At 41.5% G+C, this 18,477-nt stretch overlaps 1 protein-coding gene across 1 annotated transcript; it reads left to right on the top strand.

Annotated features, from left to right (window-relative positions):
* The first annotated feature begins 1,863 nt into the window (after nucleotides 1-1,863).
* Nucleotides 1,864-17,216, top strand: cip2a (cellular inhibitor of PP2A). Its single transcript, XM_080793462.1, has 22 exons — nucleotides 1,864-2,000; nucleotides 2,490-2,620; nucleotides 2,785-2,932; nucleotides 3,834-3,946; nucleotides 5,251-5,345; nucleotides 6,866-6,968; nucleotides 7,735-7,857; nucleotides 8,558-8,703; nucleotides 8,795-8,870; nucleotides 9,018-9,257; nucleotides 10,781-10,946; nucleotides 11,141-11,288; nucleotides 11,956-12,055; nucleotides 12,960-13,078; nucleotides 13,205-13,385; nucleotides 13,676-13,741; nucleotides 13,957-14,067; nucleotides 14,374-14,570; nucleotides 14,884-14,997; nucleotides 15,207-15,289; nucleotides 15,788-15,927; nucleotides 16,766-17,216. Exons 2-22 carry the CDS (start codon nucleotides 2,519-2,521, stop codon nucleotides 16,913-16,915), a joined length of 2,721 nt encoding a protein of 906 aa, XP_080649588.1. The 5' UTR covers nucleotides 1,864-2,000; nucleotides 2,490-2,518; the 3' UTR covers nucleotides 16,916-17,216.
* The last annotated feature ends 1,261 nt before the right edge of the window (nucleotides 17,217-18,477 follow it).

Raw genomic sequence — 18,477 nt, 5'->3', positions numbered from 1 at the left:
GCAGAATTGTGGTTACATTTTGCTTCTGAAAATAAACCAATACTTTTTTTCAAAATGAAAATTCTCTATTGAATGAGGCTTTAATAATAATACTAATTAGATTTACTAGTAATTATATGTTGACAAACAACAACACATGATGAACAAATGTGGTTTTCACAGCTTTTAACGAGTAATAACGACAGCAACGACAGCAAGCTCACCAAACAGAATCAACACGACAAGTAAAGACAACACACACACACACACACACACACACAGGCCGTTTTTGCAATGAGGATAAACTGACACACCCACCACATCTACAGAGTAAGGCTGAGTAGAGTACGTACTGTCAAGCCAATAACTCCTAGAATTGAGCTAATAGTGGCACAAAGGCCAACTATTAAGTTAAAATACGTGTAAGGTGGTACAGAGGTGCAGGAAAATGGATAATTTACTGCAAGCCAAACACAATAGGCCTATACAACATATGGGTTGGTAAACTAATCTAAACAGCCTACAGGAAGTGACAAGAACAAAAAATGACAAAAAAACAAGTGACAAAAATATATATATAATAGTAAGGTACTGTCAATTACAGTACCAAATAAAAAAGGACATAAATGATGGGATGAAAACACAATATATACTATTACACACGAGATAGACAAGGTTGAAAGAATAAAAGCAAAGTAATATAACCCAGAAATGGTTTTACCGTATATAAAATTCCTCATTGAGCCTGTGAGGAGCCATCATTTTTGTCCATATGCTGTGTCCTTTTTATTTTGTATTGTAATTGACAGTACCTTACTATATTATATATTTTCTTTGTTCTGGTCACTTCCTGTAGGCTGTGTTTAGATTTATTTACCCTTTTTGCAATGTTATATTGTGCTTGGTTTGCAGTAAATTATCCATTTTCCTGCACCTCTGTACCACCTTACCCTCGACTTCCTTAAATTATTTTAATTTTAACAGTTGGCCTTATGTCTATGGGCCTTAGTGCCACTATTAGCTCTATTCTAGGAGTTCTTGGCTTGACAGTACTCTACTCAGCCTTACTCTGTAGATGTGGTCTGAGTGTCAGTTTAATTATCCTCATTGCAAAAACGGCTTGTTCATTGTTGTCAACTGGCCCCTATGCTGTGTACGTGCCTACTTTGTTGTCATCCTACTTCTAATTAAACTTTAAATTAAAACTACCTCTGGGAGCTCGAATTGCAGCCGTCAATAGGTGCCCTTTGAGAACGGTTTTGAAGGAGTCAAGCACCAGAGAGAGTTCAACAAACCATGTGCAACCCAGATTCGGCACAAACAAGGGATCATGCAAATCCCATGACTCCTTCAAAACTGCTCTCAAAGGGCACCTACGGACGGCTGCAATTCGAAACTGGCCCCCGTAAAATCTGAATCCCCACCTACCCGTTTCCCCTCACTGTATATGTTTCTTTTCCCTTTTTACCTCCTATGATGATTTATTTTTGACTATACAGTTGTGTATATTCGTACCTCTGTAAATGTTTTGATGAATTGAAAATGGTGGGCCCTAATGTAAACAAGTGTAATGCTTTATGGTGTCGTCCACTCACTGTTAACAGTTTTTGTATTGAGTTGTACTTAGTTGAAATGTACTGTAATTCTGCAAACTGTCAATCCATCAATCAATCAATCAATCATGGGGCCAGTCCAATGCCAATGGCGGCTCTTCTACATAGACTTTTATTGGCGAATAGAAGTTGAACCACGTGACCGGGCTGTTTTCTCCATAGAGTTATATATACTCTAAGGTTTTCTCCCCCCTCAATGTCGTAACTCTGTTTTATGGCTCTGCTGTGCACCGGTGCACCCCCCTGCTCTGGGACATCATGGACCGTTCCAACTTCCTTCACGTTCGAATTGGAAGCGGGAGGAAGTCGCTGCTATTTGTTTTGTTTTCACTTCATTCTCTCATACTGTTTAAAAAGGCAGTGGACGAAGAAAAGTAACGTAAGGTTGCACGACTCACTAAAGCCAAGGTATATAACATGGCATTAAACTTTTGTAACAACGCCTGATAATCAGGACAGACAAAACAGCTAACGGTTAGCCGGCACAACTGTATCTGTATGTCTGTATCTAGCCATGGTACATGACGAGGGCGGACTAGTCTGTATCCGGCACCTTTAGCTTTTGACAGGAACAACAGAAATTTGTCAACAAACCAAACTCATTTCATGTTATATCTAGGTGCTTATGAAGTGAAATTGGGTATAGCTAGGGAACGATTGATCATTATTTAGAGCACCATTTCCATTTGACGTTTTTAGTTGTTTTTTTTTCAAGAGAGAACCACAGTAGCCATCCATTTTTGTTCTATTCCATTCTTCCTGACTATCAGAAGCAGCTGCGTGCTTGCTTAACAGTTAACACTGGATGATATCCGTCTCACGGCTCACGCACATGCAGGTCGAGTAATTAATATAAGAGAAAACCACAGCCATCCATTTTTGTTTTGTTGTGTTTAGATCGGCTGTTCTTGACACACACAGTTGTGATGGACGTAAGGACTTGTTTAAAGTCTCTGCTGCTGGCCATCCAGCAGTACAGAGACAACAAGTCAACACAAAGCACCAGCCAACTCCAGAAGCAAGTGGAGGTGAGTCTCCCTGTCTTCTCTATAGACGATGTCCTAGTTGTAGTAGGCTTTACCTGGGTCACGGAATTAAAAATCAGTAGGCCTATTGTAATTTGTGTGTGTGTGTGTGTGTGTGTGTGTGTGTGTGTGTGTGTGTGTGTGTGTGTGTGTGTGTTCATTTGCAGGAGCTGTCAGAGCTGAAATGTCAGCATCTGCTGTCCTCAGGCCAGGTGCTGCCCAGTGAGTGTGTGAGTGGCTTGGTGGAGGTGGCGGGGGACCCGAACTGCAGTCCAGCCCTCACAGGCACCATCATCTTCCTGTTGGCACAACTAGGTACCGTTTACATCCTTACGGGATAGTTCATCCCCCAAAAATACCCTTTTTCCTATCGATTACTTATTTAACAGTGATTCCCTATGGAGACAAAAGAACAAACTGGTTCATCTCCGGTGGAACTGGAAAAGGGGCCAAAGAGTCTCCTTTGTGTCTCTGTAGGGAACCACTGCTGGTTCAAGTCTCCATGGGTTGAGTAATCGATAGGGGACAAAGGTAATTTGGTGGATGAACTATCCCTTTAACTTGGATTGTCTGCTATACCTCATCTAGTTCTCTGATTAACTTGTGTTCTAAAAAAACGAACGGTTTTGGACATACAAGGTTTGCCACCCAACAATGGCAACGATATGTATGAATACAAAGGAAGATCATGGGTTTACTTTTTATCAATACAGCTGGTAGAGTCGGTAGACGAGCTGACCAGGAACATGAAGTCAACAATTATTGGCTTATTCAGGAATGATAAATGGATGAACTATGAATAAATGCTGCATGGGTACTCTTTGAAAAGGGATTAGTTTCAGAACAAGAGTTCTGAGTACATTTTTCCTTTGTAGGCATCACAGTGGAAAAGAATAAGGTGGTGAGGCGTGTACTGTTCAGTTAAAGTAGACATTTATTTATTCCATAGAAAAAGCAAGGACGTTTAAAAAAAACCCACAGGTGACCAATGAGTTTTGTGCCAGAGGCCTTCATCAGGGTCCACTAGTAATGACAGTGTCACACGATACGTCATTAAGTAGTGCCCACAATCATCTTCACATGACAACACACTATCAAAACAGATTGCACCTTAAAATAAAAAAACGTAAAATATAATTATTGGTTTGTGTTATGTGTGTGTGTGTGTGTGTGTGTGTGTCGTGCTAGTTTGTGACCCTGGTTGTGTTTCCCTCAGCTTGTGATGATGAGAGCAGATTGATGCTCCACAGCAGCTACAATCTAACCAGCAGTCTGTCCTCCGTCATTCACTGCCACAGCGCCACACCTACACAACCGCTCGTACTGCAAGTAAGTGTCATGAGTTTCTTTCTTTCAGTTTCCCCCTTTACTATTAGTCTATTCCAAAAAATGTAGTGACGTATTGAATTCCCACTCATCTATATCCTCTCAGACCACTAAGCAGTCCTGGGAAAAAGATCTGGATGTCTCTATTCATGATGAGGGCTGGGCAAATATGTGGGCCTATGCGAAACAGATTTCAGTTTGTAACCGAACTAAATCCATCCAGTTCAGAATATTACATCGTATACATATAACTCCTGCTCTCAAGAACAAAATGGATGTCAGTGCGTCCCCATTTTGCTTTAAGTGCAAGACAGAGATTGGTAATTATGTTCACTGTCTTTGGTCCTGTGTGAAGCTTCAGAACTATTGGTATGACATTGTGTCAGAACTCTCTGTTATTTTTGGTGTCTCGATCGATTTAGATCCGTTGTGTCTTTTACTTGGTCTTCCGGATGATCATGTCATTGATGACAAACATAAGAGGTTGTTCAACTTATTAACGTTTGCTGCTAGAAAAAATATTCTTTTGTTTTGGATCTTGCTCCATCAAAGAAATCATGGCATAACATTATAATGGACTGTATTCCTTGTGAATACATTACTTGCATGCTGCATTCTAAATTGGACACTTTCTACAAAATTTGGGACCCTTATTTGAATCATATTGGAACCACACTGTCTGCCACGATACTTGGAGGTTTTCCGTACCAACCCTAGTTACTTTGTGCCTATGATAACTGTTGTCTGCCTTTTTAATATTTGTACTGTATTTCCTGAATTCAAAAGCCACTTGTCATTATGGTTCATTGTCCTTGTCCTTGTCATGTCTTTGTATACTCATCCTTTTATTTATAACACTGTTGTGCCTGAGCTGTTTTTGTTTTTGTCTTTATTTTCTTTTATTTGTTATGTTCTTGTTGTATAATGTCTGTTTGTCTTAAAAAAAAAAAAAAACCCAATAAATATACTTTATAAAAAAAATAAAAAAAAATGTAAAAGAGATAATTCGCACAATCAGTCAGAATCTTTTGCGAATCGTGGGTCATTTCTGTAGGTCATTTTGGATTTTCCATTTTTAAAAGCCTTTCATAGGTCTGAATTGGTGAGATACACCCTAAAGAATGTGTGTACCAAATTTGGTGCTTGTATCCGCCACGTAACGATTTGACAATTTGTTGAGCTTAATTCCCCCTACTAAAAAGCTTCAGTTATTATTTGATCTCTGTGCTGCCAATGTAGACGTTACACACGTCTATTGATTTATAATAGACATATCACAATATGTTTGTTTTTTTTGCGATTTTCAGTGTTTGCAGTTGCTGCAGAAACTGACCTACAACACACGGATATTCCACTCTACAAATTACATCCATGAGCTTATATCTTTTCTGATGACAAACATGTAAGTAACAAGCCTCCTCCTAATAACAATATATTGATGACGAGATGAGATTAAAATGTCATTGATTGCAGAATCGGCGAGTATGCCAGTCTATGCCATTACGATACGTCTTTTTTCACTTTTCATTTAGTCATATTCACTTGCATGACTGTTTTATACTATTACTATTTAGGTTATTATTTTACCAACTTGTAGCTGCACTAACAATTATGAATTTAATTTGGATTTATTCCTAGATCAGTGGTTCTCAAACCTACAGTACAAATGGAACCAAATGGACCCGTAAGGACCCATTTGGTTCCATTTAAGGTCCATTTTGAACCCACTCAAGGAACCCACTTTGAGAACCACTTTCCTGGATTTGTTTAAATTACAGTGGTATAAATCTCCGACTCACACTTCACTTATGAGAGATGTTATGCACTACTTACAATTGGAAAATATTAAGTTTGAATTGAGAGGGAGTGAAGATAGATTCTACCAGACATGGCAACCCTTCATTGAATATTTCAATAGGTGCACACTAACCCCTCCTACACAATAGATAGCACAATAGAAAGAAAGAAAAGGAAAAAAAGGAACTGAGTGTTTTTTCTTTATTTTATTTTTTCTTATTTAAAAAAGAATGTCTGTAATTTACTTAATTTACAACAACATGTTGGAAAAGTTTGAGAGCAAGAGTGTCTGTCCTGTTGTCTTTGTTTTGTTTGTCTGTTCACATTTGTCATTGTTTAACTGTTTTTTTCCCCCGTGTTTATCACATTTATATATCTTTTTTATTATGTATTGTATGTGGAATTTACATTACCTGACATTATTTTTCATTTTATATAACTGAATTACTTATTATCATTGTCAATAATACTCTGAAGTTATAAATAACTATAAATAATAAAAAATTACAGTGGTATAGAGCGTCGCAGACCCTCCCCCTTTCAGAACAACGAGTGGCCCAGGAAATGAAAGGCAATGCATTTCTCCCATAGGATTTTCTTTAAGTATTTATTTAAAGACGGTTACGTCGCGGACAAAGCCAACTCGGATCATGACAAATCATGACAATGAACACAATGTTTTGGGCCGATCAAATAATTTATAAGAAGAAAAACAAAACAAATAGTGTTGTCTCCTGCCTTTATTTTCTTCTTTCTAATGATTTGATCGGCCCAAAATATTGTGTTCATTGTCATGATTTGTCACGATCCGAGTTGGCTTTGTCCGTGGCGTAACCGTCTTTAAATAAATACTTAAAGAAAATCCTATGGGAGAAATGCATTGCATTTCATTTCCTGGGCCACTCGTCGTTCTGAAAGGGGGAGGGACTGAGACGCTCTATTGACCGATGTGCAAGTTATGGGAATCGGAATCGGTATTGGGAAGGAAATAATTGTATCACTACATCTCTACTCCTAATACGTTATCTTGATGGCAAGATGAGATTAATGTGTCATTGATTGCCAAGTGGATGTTGGCCTGTACTGTTTGTTACACACACGATTGCTTTATGTTCCTTACCACAGTCAATCCAGTCAATCCAACGATGACATCATTTTGCCATGCCTGGGACTCATGGCCAACCTGTGTCGCTACAACCCCTCAATACAGAATCAGATCAAGTCCCTGGTGAGTCTCTAGTACCACCTAATATAAGATGCAGCTTCACAAAGACAATTCTGAAGCTGTGTGTGTGTGTGTCACTGTCACTGTGTCTTTGGATATGACGAATGGCTGAATGATTTCATTTTGTCATTGAACACAAGCGTACAACGTACTAAATAATCTTGATGGCATGAATATAATCATGCATAGATGTTAGTAGCAGCATAGGAATAGGAACTAATAAATGACACGACACTAACCTCGTCTAGAGGCCAAGTGGCTGGCACATTTCCTAAATCTGCCACTTTCTATTTGATAGGCTAGATGTTTTTTTTTTAGACTGGAACCTCTTCCTAATGCGTTGTTTGTTGTGGAATCACTGTCTGGTATGAGAACAATTAGCCGCATCACCTGTCTCGCATTGTAGCCTGACATTCAATGATCTCTGCCTACTGATAGGTTTGGTGTCGTTGGCATTCTTCATGGGCTAGAGGTGGGTGGTAATAATTTGGAGATTTAATAAAATCCCTGCCTTGCAGAGAAAATTCGAAGGACTGAGGGTAGTCCTTCCTAATCTGAGCAGAGGTCAGTGTCCTAAAAAAAGAAACAGTGGGCGTAGCTTTGACACTGGTTCCGTCCATACAATGAATTGAAATGTATCCAGGCGATTGGTAGGCGGAGCTATCCGGTCATCTGACTATAGCGATTCGTTGTCGGCTGTCAGGATTAATTTCTCATCTCGTTGTTTATGTGTATGTATGTACTTTATGTGTATGTATGTACTTTGCAGGACAATGTGAAGCAGTTCTACCGTACTTTGATCAACTTTCTCGATCACAAACGTCTGACTGTGGTGGTGTTCACTCTGTCTATACTGGGCAGCCTCACACTCAATGAAAAGGTTGGAGAAAAGGTGGGTGACACACACCAAGGGATTTATCTGAACCACATTTTTGGTGATTTCTCATTATTGTTTAGATTGGGCAATTTATTAGTCTCTAATGGCACTTTTCAACATGTGGTATCGGCTTGCCTCATTTCAGCAGTTTGCTTTGGGTCTGATTATGGTACAACAAAGACTCAGAATTAAATTAATGCAATAAAATGTTACATTGTTGTTAACCCTAACCCTAAATAATAGTGACATTTGTATTCATAATAATAGCAACATTCAATGCCAGGATGAACATGGCTAAAATAACAAATACCCAAACTAGCCCTGTGTGGAAACATGCTACTGTACGTGGACTGAAACTCAAATAATTCACTAAACCTATGTTGATAGACTAGACAAACAAATTGTAGTCCAAATCCAAACTTTTCACCACCTACTGCTATATTATTTATGATTGCAATAGATTAACAATATTCAAAAGAAACTATGGCATGCTGTAAGGTTCCATTTGTTTCTATTTCTTTACTCTCGGAGCAAACACTCGGTCACAAACATGGTGAAATCTGCTATAGAAAAGCACCATAAACAAACTATGACAACCACTGAAGCTAGTTTTCAGCTTCCATTTCTGGGTGCTAAAACACTTATTGCTAAGTACAGTAGGTTGACTTATTCGTTTTTAACATTGTAATAAATATTTTTTGTGTTTGGCTTTTAGCTATTTGATGCAAAGAACATCCACCAGACTTTCCAGCTTGTTTTCAACATCATCATCAACGGCGATGGCACTCTGACACGGAAGTATGCAGTTGACCTCTTGGTTGACCTACTAAAGAATCACAAGATAGCTGATTATCTCACCAGGTACACATGCACAGCTAAAACATATGCATTCATTGTCTTTATTGTTATGCTTTATATATATTATATATATATAACATTTCTGTCTCTCTAGGTATGAACATTTCACTGCATGTGTGTCTCAAGTTTTGGGCCTGCTGCATGGAAATGACCCAGACTCTGCAGCCAAGGTGAGAATCAAGACAAAAAGTAGTATTGCTATATTTGATTAGTATTATATTTATAATTATTAATGCGTCTTAATTATAATTTTTTGTATTATCAATCCATCATAATTTGGGTGCCTTTAATTGAGATACATGTGATTGTGTCACTAGGTGTTGGAGCTGCTCTTGGCTGTGTGCAGTGTGTCAGGACTCCGCTCTCTTCTATGTGAAGTGATGTTCAAACCAGTGGGGCCTAAACTCAGAGCTGCCGGTCGGAGACAGGGGGTGGGGCCGGACACTGGACAGAAGGCGGAGCCTGGGCTAGCTCTAGTCCAGTGGCTGAGCTCACCTGTGGAAGGAGCAGAAAGCTGCCGTCTCCAGGCCCTGCAACTATTGAATGAGCTACTAGAGGTATGACAGGGACCTACATACAGTACAGATCATTCTTTAAAAAAAAGAAAATATCGTGGGAAAAGTTCATTTTCTTTAGTGAACTCCTTTAACTCCTATTGAAGCATGCTGTTTGCTCCTCTTGAAATGTGGTTGGATAAGTGGACCTCCTTTTTGCTTGACCGACTTACTTCCCCAGGGGGCCGTTCAGTTCACACCTGAGACACAGCTGTCTCCTCGGGTGTGTCCTGTCTCTTCTGTGTGTCGCACAGCTCGCAATGCATTTCCAATGGGAGTCATGTGGTTTGATGACACAACCTTGTTGCATGTGACTCCCATTGGAAATGCATTGCGAGCTGTGTGACATACAGAAGAGACAGCTGTGTCTCAGGTGTGAACAGCCCCCAGGACATCTTCTCTGCGTCAACAGCTTGTTTCTGGATCTGAAGCCGTTTATCCTCGAGTCCAGTCACAGTGGCTTATAACTGTCAAGTTCTACTTCAGTTCACCTCCAAAGGACATAAGGAAACAACTCGATCTTCTGGCCAATCAACTTTAAATTTTTACAACTTTGTGATATGTTTGCTTTCTCTGTTTATTGGTCAGTCAATTATCAGGTTGTAAACCTTCAAAGACAAAAAAAACTAAGATTAACTCATTAATCGCCGACACCCTCATCTGGTGTCTGAAAAAGGTACTCTAGGACCGCCACCCAGTCTATTAATACGGCAAGACTCTTAAACACAAGCAGCATGCAAACATCATGACTGTAAATAAACAAAACAATCACCAACCATTGGCATCTTTGGAATTGGAACCCAAGACAAGTTTTTGCTTCTTCTCTCTGGTGTTTTGTTTGACTGAACACTCCTTCAAACCTTTTCAGGTGTTCCTACTGGGGTAAATGAGCATCCATCTTGCTGCTGCACTCTGGGAGTTATTATTTGAGGTGTCATGTTGACCATAAGTATACGGAAGATACCTAGCCAAAGCTCCCGTCCACTTCTGAGTTTTGACTCAACAAATTCAAAAAGTTAAACTTTCATATATTCTCGATTAAAAACGTACTACTGGCTGTAATGCATATTGTCAAAAACCTGTTGACCTGTTGAAATCACTTGACTTGAACTCATTGATGTCACACCTAAATGTCCCTTGGTGGAATGGAAAGACGACACCATGCTAAAACTCCCCTAAATCCCCTATAAGTCATCCGGTTGGAGAAAGCATCGTGTGAAAGGTCTGAGAGGTTCCGACCCTACAACAGCTGTGTCCTATCATAATGTCCTCCAGTAAAATATGGAATCCCTGCCTGTTAACTGTATGCAAACACCAACTAGTGACTAGACAGCTAAAACGTGAAATGACAAATTCCTTTGTTTTCAGTCCTCTCTCAATTGAACATTGTAACTGTAATGCGGTAATTCAATAATTGTCAACTTCTGTCCCTACCTTAAGTTATTCTGTTTATTTTTCTCCCCTGTCTCTCTCTTCCCTCTTTTCTCTCTATCCCATCTGTTTGTACTGTATCTCTCTCTCCCTAGGAAGCACTTGAAGCAGAGAGTGTGTCAGCGTGTGTGTTAAGCTTTGTGGAGATGCTGGTCCCTGTGGTGTTGGGTCTATTGAAACTCGGCGTTGACTCCTCACAGGGAGATGTTCAGATGAGGAAATGCTGCACACTCTTCTCCCGCGTTATTGACCTACTGCTGGATATCCTTTACGTGTCCACTCACCTGATTTTCACTCCACTGTGTGTTTGTAGCTTACCACTTTTCAGTGGTACATGATGTGTGACCAACTGACCAATGACCATGCATCTGATCTGTCTGTGTTTCCTTGTGTTGGTCATTTTGGGTGTGTGCGTGTGTGTCCGCCCACGTGTCTTAAAGCCTTAACTGCTCCACTCCTGTGTGATGAGGACTCCACCAGGTGTCTGGTTGCGCACCAGTTGAGTGCTCCGCTCTGCCTATCACTGGTTGAATCGCTGCTCTCGTGCAGCCAAAACAGCAGCCCGTTCAGCGGTCCCTCTCCTGGTACAGGCGATGACCTCAGGTGATGTTCTTCTCACAGCTGTGTTCTTGGATTCATTCCATGTTCTCTACATTCTATGTGTTAACTAGCATATCGGTGCTGAGTGACTCAAAACGATGCCAACAACATGATGTTTCAAATTATTATTTTAATTGCAGGTGGAGAATTTAAAAATACATATTCAACACTGTCAGTGATTCAGAGCATCCATTTTTGTTTACTGTTGAGTTCAAGATGAACAATAAATTGAACCCTCATTAAAATGAGGGTTCAATTAATTTTTTTAATTTATTTTAAACTCCTTTATCCAGTCATGTCACCCACATAGTGTATAAAAAACAAGTCTGCTTAACAGCTTGCTGCACCACGCTGACCGAAGCTTTGGCCACAAACTTGTTCAAATGTATATCAGAGATAACTTAATACCTAGACAACATCAAAGAAACTCCAGAAAACACACATTTCTTAGTGTAGTTTTTTCATGTTTAGAGATAGCTAACTCCACGATTCTTTAGGGAAGTGCTTCTCAAAGTGGGGTCTTCGGGGGGTTCCAGGAGTTCCCCAGAAAAAAAAGTACATTCCTGATCTTGTCCCTCCTTGTCTCTCCTAATGTGAATCACTATACTACCACTACTCAATAGTGTGGCAACAACACAGGATTAGATGAACTGTAATTTTTGTGTTTCAGCCAGGTGTGTGCTGAGGCTATCCTGAAGACTCTGGAGTTGATGAGCAAAATGAAACAGCAGGTGAAAGACATGGAGACTAGCTTCTACAAAATCCTGCAGGTAGGTTTACACTAGACTCTCTGGGCCCTATTTTGTGTGTCTTAACACTTCTTTTGCACTTCTCTTTGACTTGTCACAACTCTCCTACTCTACAGCTCTGGATTGACGGTGATATTATTATTATTCGCTGTTAGAAAATGTTTGGGTCGTCTGATCTGATAGCCGCCTCCCCTCCCCTCACGTCAAAACAATTCTCAGTGTTGTTAGCCTGTGGCTAGGTGGCTATGCTCAAACGAGCATGGCATGACGTCGTGGTGGTCCAGTCTATGGTGAACTTTGCTTGTCATGGTCAGACTCGATCTGACCATTATTATTTTGATTACACTGTCATGCTCGTTTTGAGGACAGGTAGAAAACAGAGCAATAGCATACATGTGTTTGGGAAATGATGATTGATTTCTTACCAGTTCATCCCTAGCTAGTAACTGTTCCTCATCTTTTATTTAATGTGATCATTTCCCAAGGCATGAACCACAGATTTTTGTGGTCCCACAGTGGTTCTTTCCTCTAGCACCACCAAGGTCAAAATCTTCACTTGCACACAAGATATCGCAAAATATAAAGACAGATTAACTTAACAAAATAATTACAAAGGCTACCTTGGGTGTTAGAGGCCTGTAGGAGGACCTCCTGTTCTCTAATTCCTGGGTAAACAACGTTTTCTTTTTTTTTTAATGTTTTGTGGCTTTCGCCTTTTATTTATTTATTTATGGAGGGACAGACAGTAACCTGAGAGAGATGGGGGAAGACATGCAGTAAAGGCCGTCGGGATCAGGAGTCGAACCCGCGGCACACTGCCAGACTGGATTACCAGCTAAGGTGCCTGGACCACTGAGCCATGGCCCAGGCCAAAGTGTTATATTTCTTCATCTCGGTCTCTCTCTATGTGTCTCTCTCTGAACAGGACCAAAGGATGGTGACCCCTTTATCTCTGGCCCTGACGTCCAATCACAGGGAGCGAGTACAATGTGGCCTATCTTTGTTGTTTGAAGCCACACCTTTGCCAGATTTCCCCTTGCTGGTGTAAGTGAGACATTAGACATGCCCTGTGCATACACATGGTCATACACAATGCCATTATTTAAATTTGGCGCGTTACCTCTGTATTCCATTCAGTCACCCAATAGCAACAAAGTGTTTCTGTTGAAGTCTAGGGGAAAGCATGGCTGCCAACAATGCTTATTGCCAGAGGGATGCTGAGGGGTCCATGAAGCGCGTCGCTGTGCAGGACGTCTCGCCCGTCTGGACAAATACAAGCATGTCGGATTCACCCAAGAATTACAACAAAAGTGTCAACAGCCTCATTGAGAGAATCCAGAATGGCATGGAGGTGTGTTGGACGATAATGTGCATTTTGGATGCAGGTATATACTGTAGGCCTGCCTGGAAATAATGTGGGAATGAAATGCAAATTCAGGAAAAGTGATTCTGAGCGGATGTGCTCAGTGGTAACGTAAACTACATTCACACAATTCTATCAGAGCTGAAGAACTAGTATGTTATTCCATCACCCAATCTAATCTGTTTCCATGTGGGGATAGACAGAAGATGGCCCTTGAATCATGCATCTGCTCATAGTGTAATGCATTTTGTCTGCTCTCTGCTAATGTTCTTCTGCAGCTGCAGGAAGACGTGCACGTGTCCCAGATCATCGATATGTATGAGGAGAAGCTCTCTTCTATGGCGGTAGGTGGAGTGCAGTTCTAAACTGTGTGTGTGTGTGTGTGTGTGTGTGTGTGTGTGTGTGTGTGGTTAACCATTAACTAATCACTGTCTGTCTGTCTTCCTCTCATCATCATCCTCTCACCTTTTTTTTTTTTTAAATGTCCCTCTCTTTCTTTTTCCATCTCTCTCTCTCTCTCTCTCTCTCTCTCTCTCTCTCTCTCTCTCTCTCCTTTCAGTCGAAAGAGAGTCGTCTGCAGGACCTGTTGGAGGCCAAGGCCATGGCCCTCTCTCAGGCTGACCGGCTCATTGCTCAGAACCGCTTTCAGCGGGCACAGGCCGAAGCTGAGGTAACACACACACACACACACACACACACACACACGCCTGCTCTCGGGTGGGATATTATTAAGACAATAACACACCGAAATGGATCAGAAGGCAGTTCCAACAGTGCCTCTAGCAGGCCAGTCTGGTGCATCTCAGAGGCAGGACAATGGATGTTGCAATAGGGAACTGCCATATGGCTGCTTGTGTTACTTTGTGTGACGCTGTAGTATGATCAAGTAGGCCGTTAATTTACGAAAAAAGAGAAGAAAAACACAAAAAGTCAAGAACATGGAGATAAGTGGTTTCTGCCCCGACACATCTTCCAGGCTCGTAAGCTGGGCGGCCTGCTGAAGGAGGCGGAGCGTGGTCGGGAGGACCTGCAGGCAGTGGTGGCGGCCCAGGTAGTGGACGTGGAGCGCGCCAAGGCCGACATGGAGGACCTGCTGCAGCACAACAGCAGACTGCAGCGGGACTCCCAGGAACTCCAGGCCCTCAAAGGAGCATACAGCACCCTGTTAACCAGGTCAGCCTCTATCTCTCTCTCTCTACGCCGGTGGTGCTTTAGCAAGGAGCCTCACATTCATATGTATTTGGCAGTGGGGCCCCATGTACAATGATAAGATTTGTCAAACCCCTGGGGACCCCCATTTTGAGAACCAGTGCTCTACACTGACCCGTTTGTAATGAAGCGGAAAATAACAGTATTTACCAAATACATTTCATTGTAATTTTCAGTGTCTCACACAAACACACACACACACACACACACACACACACACACACACACTATTATGTATTGCAGCTGTAAAAATAAGGTTTTGATGTGGTCTTTGCAGATTTAATGACAGCGAGTGTCGGTTGAAGGAGCTGCAGGCAGCTCACATCTCCCTCACCAAACAGAACGACACGCTGAAGAAGAACCATGAGACTCTGCGGAAGCAACACGACAAGTGAAGACAACACACACACACACACACACACACACACACAGTCACACACACACACACACACACACACACACACACACACACACACACACACACACACACACACACACACACACACTCTTAAATCATTTGAGCATGAAATCTGTGCTCAATCTCTGACATTACTGTTTTATTGTTCTCGTCTCTTCCTGTTTGACACGTCTCTCCCTCAGGACGGTGTCTGCGTTGGAGGACAGACAGAAGAAGATCGAGGTCCTCCAGTCTGACCTGCAGCAGAGAGACGGTGACATTGCAGGTCAGTCGTGACACCAACAGTGTGGTCAGCTGTGTGTTGTCAGGGTTGGGTTATGGTTCTGTGTCTCCCTTTTTATTTTGTACTGTAAATTCAATATTCAATGCAGTGACAATTCAGTATATAGATATCTGTCTTAAAACCTGAGGCCGATTCTACAATATGTCTTCCAAATCGGTTTCCTGAAAAACCTTTTGTTTCTGTCAGTGGTTCTCAAACTTGTTCATGTCAAGGACCACTATAATTATATGTGTTTGGCTGTGGACCCCAATCTCAAAATATTAGAAGCAAAGATTTGAGTTAAAAATGTTTGTTCAAAGTTTTATTCAAAGATTTGCACAAATGTTCACAACCTTAAAATTAGCAGATCTACAAGCTCAATGGGTTAACTGTCTCTACTGTTACTTGTATACATACTCTTCCATCTTTGGCTGAGCGCTGTGCTGTTGTCTGTTGATGCGGCGTATCTAATCCCGCTCCTTCTTCCTCCGCGGCTGTCAGGTCTGAAGCAGGAACTGCAAGCGGAGGAGGACAGAGGAAAGGAAAAGGAGAGGGAGAAGAGAGAGCTGGAAGAAACTGGGGACGTTCTGAGGAAGGAACTGAACAAAACGGAGCAGGCGAGGAAGGACGCCAGCATCAGGGTAACACACACACACACACACACACACACACACACACACACACACACACACACACACACACACACACACACACACATGCCACGAGGTACACCTGAAATCTCTCTAGTGACCATTCATAAACACAACCTATTGCTATGCAAAACCATACCTTCGTCCCAATTTCCTCACAATATCCAGGTAATAATTTAACCACCTGTTCCAGCAGTGCTGGCTGTAGTATACACTCAGACTCTGGTTCATAGCGTTAGGATTCTCCTTAGCGCAATGTGACTGTATGTCATGTGGTTTCCTCATTGTAACGGCTGCACAATGTTTACACTTCAGTCAAAATAAACTATATATGTTCGCTACTAGAAATAAAGACTGTTTTAAGGTGTTGAAAGGAGAACTATGCAGCTAGTAGCTACCTTTAACCCATTACGTTGTTATACCTTTAAAACCAGTAAAGCATCTGTGTCATTTTCTTTTTTATAGAGAGAAAATAGAAGATTTTCTGAAAACTTAGGTTATAGCCAGGATATAGAAGGTGTTTTTTTTTTAAATCTGCCTCAGATCTAAAGTGTAGCCTCTTGCAAACTACAAGTCACCAGTGTTGCAAGTTTGTGTCAGTCTGGATCCCCGGAACTTGAACACAACACAAGATTGTTGTGACAGGCTTGTGTTTAGATTAGAACATTGCCAACCGAGTTCCAGTGCAATTTGAGTTTCTAGTTTTAAAGCAACGGAGAGGCACAGATATAACGGTGCAATAATGCCGGTAGTGTTTGGTCCAGCTATACGCCCCATGCAGCCAGGGCTCGAGCCCAGGTGTCTGTTAACATCTCTTGGCCATCGACAGGCGTCGTCTCTGGAGCTGCAGAAAAGCCAGGTAGAGGTCAAGCTGAAGCAGAAAGAGGATGAGCTCAACAAACACTCTGCCATGATCGCCATGATTCACAGCCTGAGCAGCGGCAGGGCCAAGCAGGAAGAGGCCAACCTCTCACTCTGACGGACACACTCACACACTAACACCAGCAACAAGTCATACGAATAACACACACCTACACAAAGATGGAGGATGACATTGACATAATAAAATGATTTTAAACTATATTTACTGTAAATTAATTGTATTGTCTTCATTATAATAAATAAATCTGATTTTTACTTTGATTTAATGCTATGTGGTAATGTCTGGTAAATACATTTTGTATGTGTAATAGTGTCTGGTTTTGGTGTGTGTATGGAGGATAATATAACATGAGAAAGATACCACGTAATTATTTTTTAGATACTACAGCGTGTAATTCCTATACCTGTTATACTGTATACTGATTGTTTTTGTGTGCAAACTCATTCACTGCCATGGATGACTCTGCATACTTTTTTCCCCAATGGCGTTTTCTGCCAAGGACGACTTTCTTTTTTTGTGTATTTTTAATGTCAGCAATGTCAACCATTTTGTCGCAGGACCACAGGATCCGGAAATAAAGACGGGCAAAAACTCACATCCTGATCCACCCCAGCAACCCCCCCAGAATAACCGTATTTGAACTGGCCCACCCTGATTAGCACTTGGAAAAGCATTACATTTTGTTTGACTTGGTGCCACAGATAAATCCAAATATTGCCAGGCACTGTAGGCAGCAGGCCAGAGCTTGTAGATAGGCTATTTTCAAAATCGTATTTGACCAATGTTTGGCCTTTTTGGGGGGACCATCCATGCCCTGGGGGTCCTGACCCACAGTTTGATAACCACTGGCCTATTAATTAGTTATAGGCTAGTATTTGTAGCCCAACTAGTAAGTAGAAATGGTAATCTGGCTGTCCTGTGCCTACAACATCTTGATGGCAGTTCAAGGTAGCCTGGCTTGGCCAGCCACATAGCAGGATTTTGAAGATAGGTGCTGAATCTGCTGATCGTGCCACATTAGTGGCCAGTGGGATCGGCTTCCACATTAATTTACCACATGTGGTGCAGTGAGGTGAAATAACAAACGTTTGAAGGTGATGTGTCTGGTCTTTGGGATGTTTTTGAGCAACAGCTGTCCTCCGCCACTTCTCCTGACATGTGTCCTCCTCACTCCTTAGATACGGCCTTGCATCACTGTTGGTGACTCATCAAAGTATGTGACCCCCCCCCCCGCCGATCATATGGCCCGAAAAAAGTTTGAGGTGAGCTGAAAAGTACAAAAACTAAGTTTTTTTTTCTTTAGGCATGAATCACATGGGCATTTCATTCGGCATCAGTGAATCTAGAATTAGGCCTATTTCACGCACACTTATCGTTTCTTCCGAGGTGGTGGAAAGCCTGGTGAGGCGAGGTTACTTTTATCGTATGAATTCCCATTCTTTCTTATTGTCGTGCTGCCATAGCCTAAGATTTAGACTTAGATGTATTTATCAATTGGATACTACGAGAGTCTAAATCTTACTAGGCTAGTGGTGCTGCCAGTGCCCCGCCCCTATCGTTGAAAGAAACAAAAAACATTACAGCATGCGTCGACGTAGTCACCAATTTCGATAAGTCACCAGTGTCGGTGTCGCACCGGCATACCGGCGGATCTAACG

This window comes from Protomyctophum bolini, assembly GCF_963924005.1.
Source record: "Protomyctophum bolini genome assembly, chromosome: 21".
Classification (NCBI taxonomy): Eukaryota; Metazoa; Chordata; class Actinopteri; order Myctophiformes; family Myctophidae; genus Protomyctophum; species Protomyctophum bolini.
Note: the sequence above shows the minus strand (reverse complement) of the source record. Positions and strands in the feature narration are given on the sequence as shown.

Bases quoted from the DNA above. Each gene is read 5' to 3' on its own strand.
- cip2a (XM_080793462.1), top strand. From the start codon at position 2,519: ATGGACGTAAGGACTTGTTTAAAGTCTCTGCTGCTGGCCATCCAGCAG. The intron at 3,947-5,250 runs GTAAGTGTCATG...TGCGATTTTCAG, and splicing joins CACAACCGCTCGTACTGCAA to TGTTTGCAGTTGCTGCAGAA. The intron at 14,068-14,373 runs GTAACACACACA...CACATCTTCCAG, and splicing joins GGGCACAGGCCGAAGCTGAG to GCTCGTAAGCTGGGCGGCCT.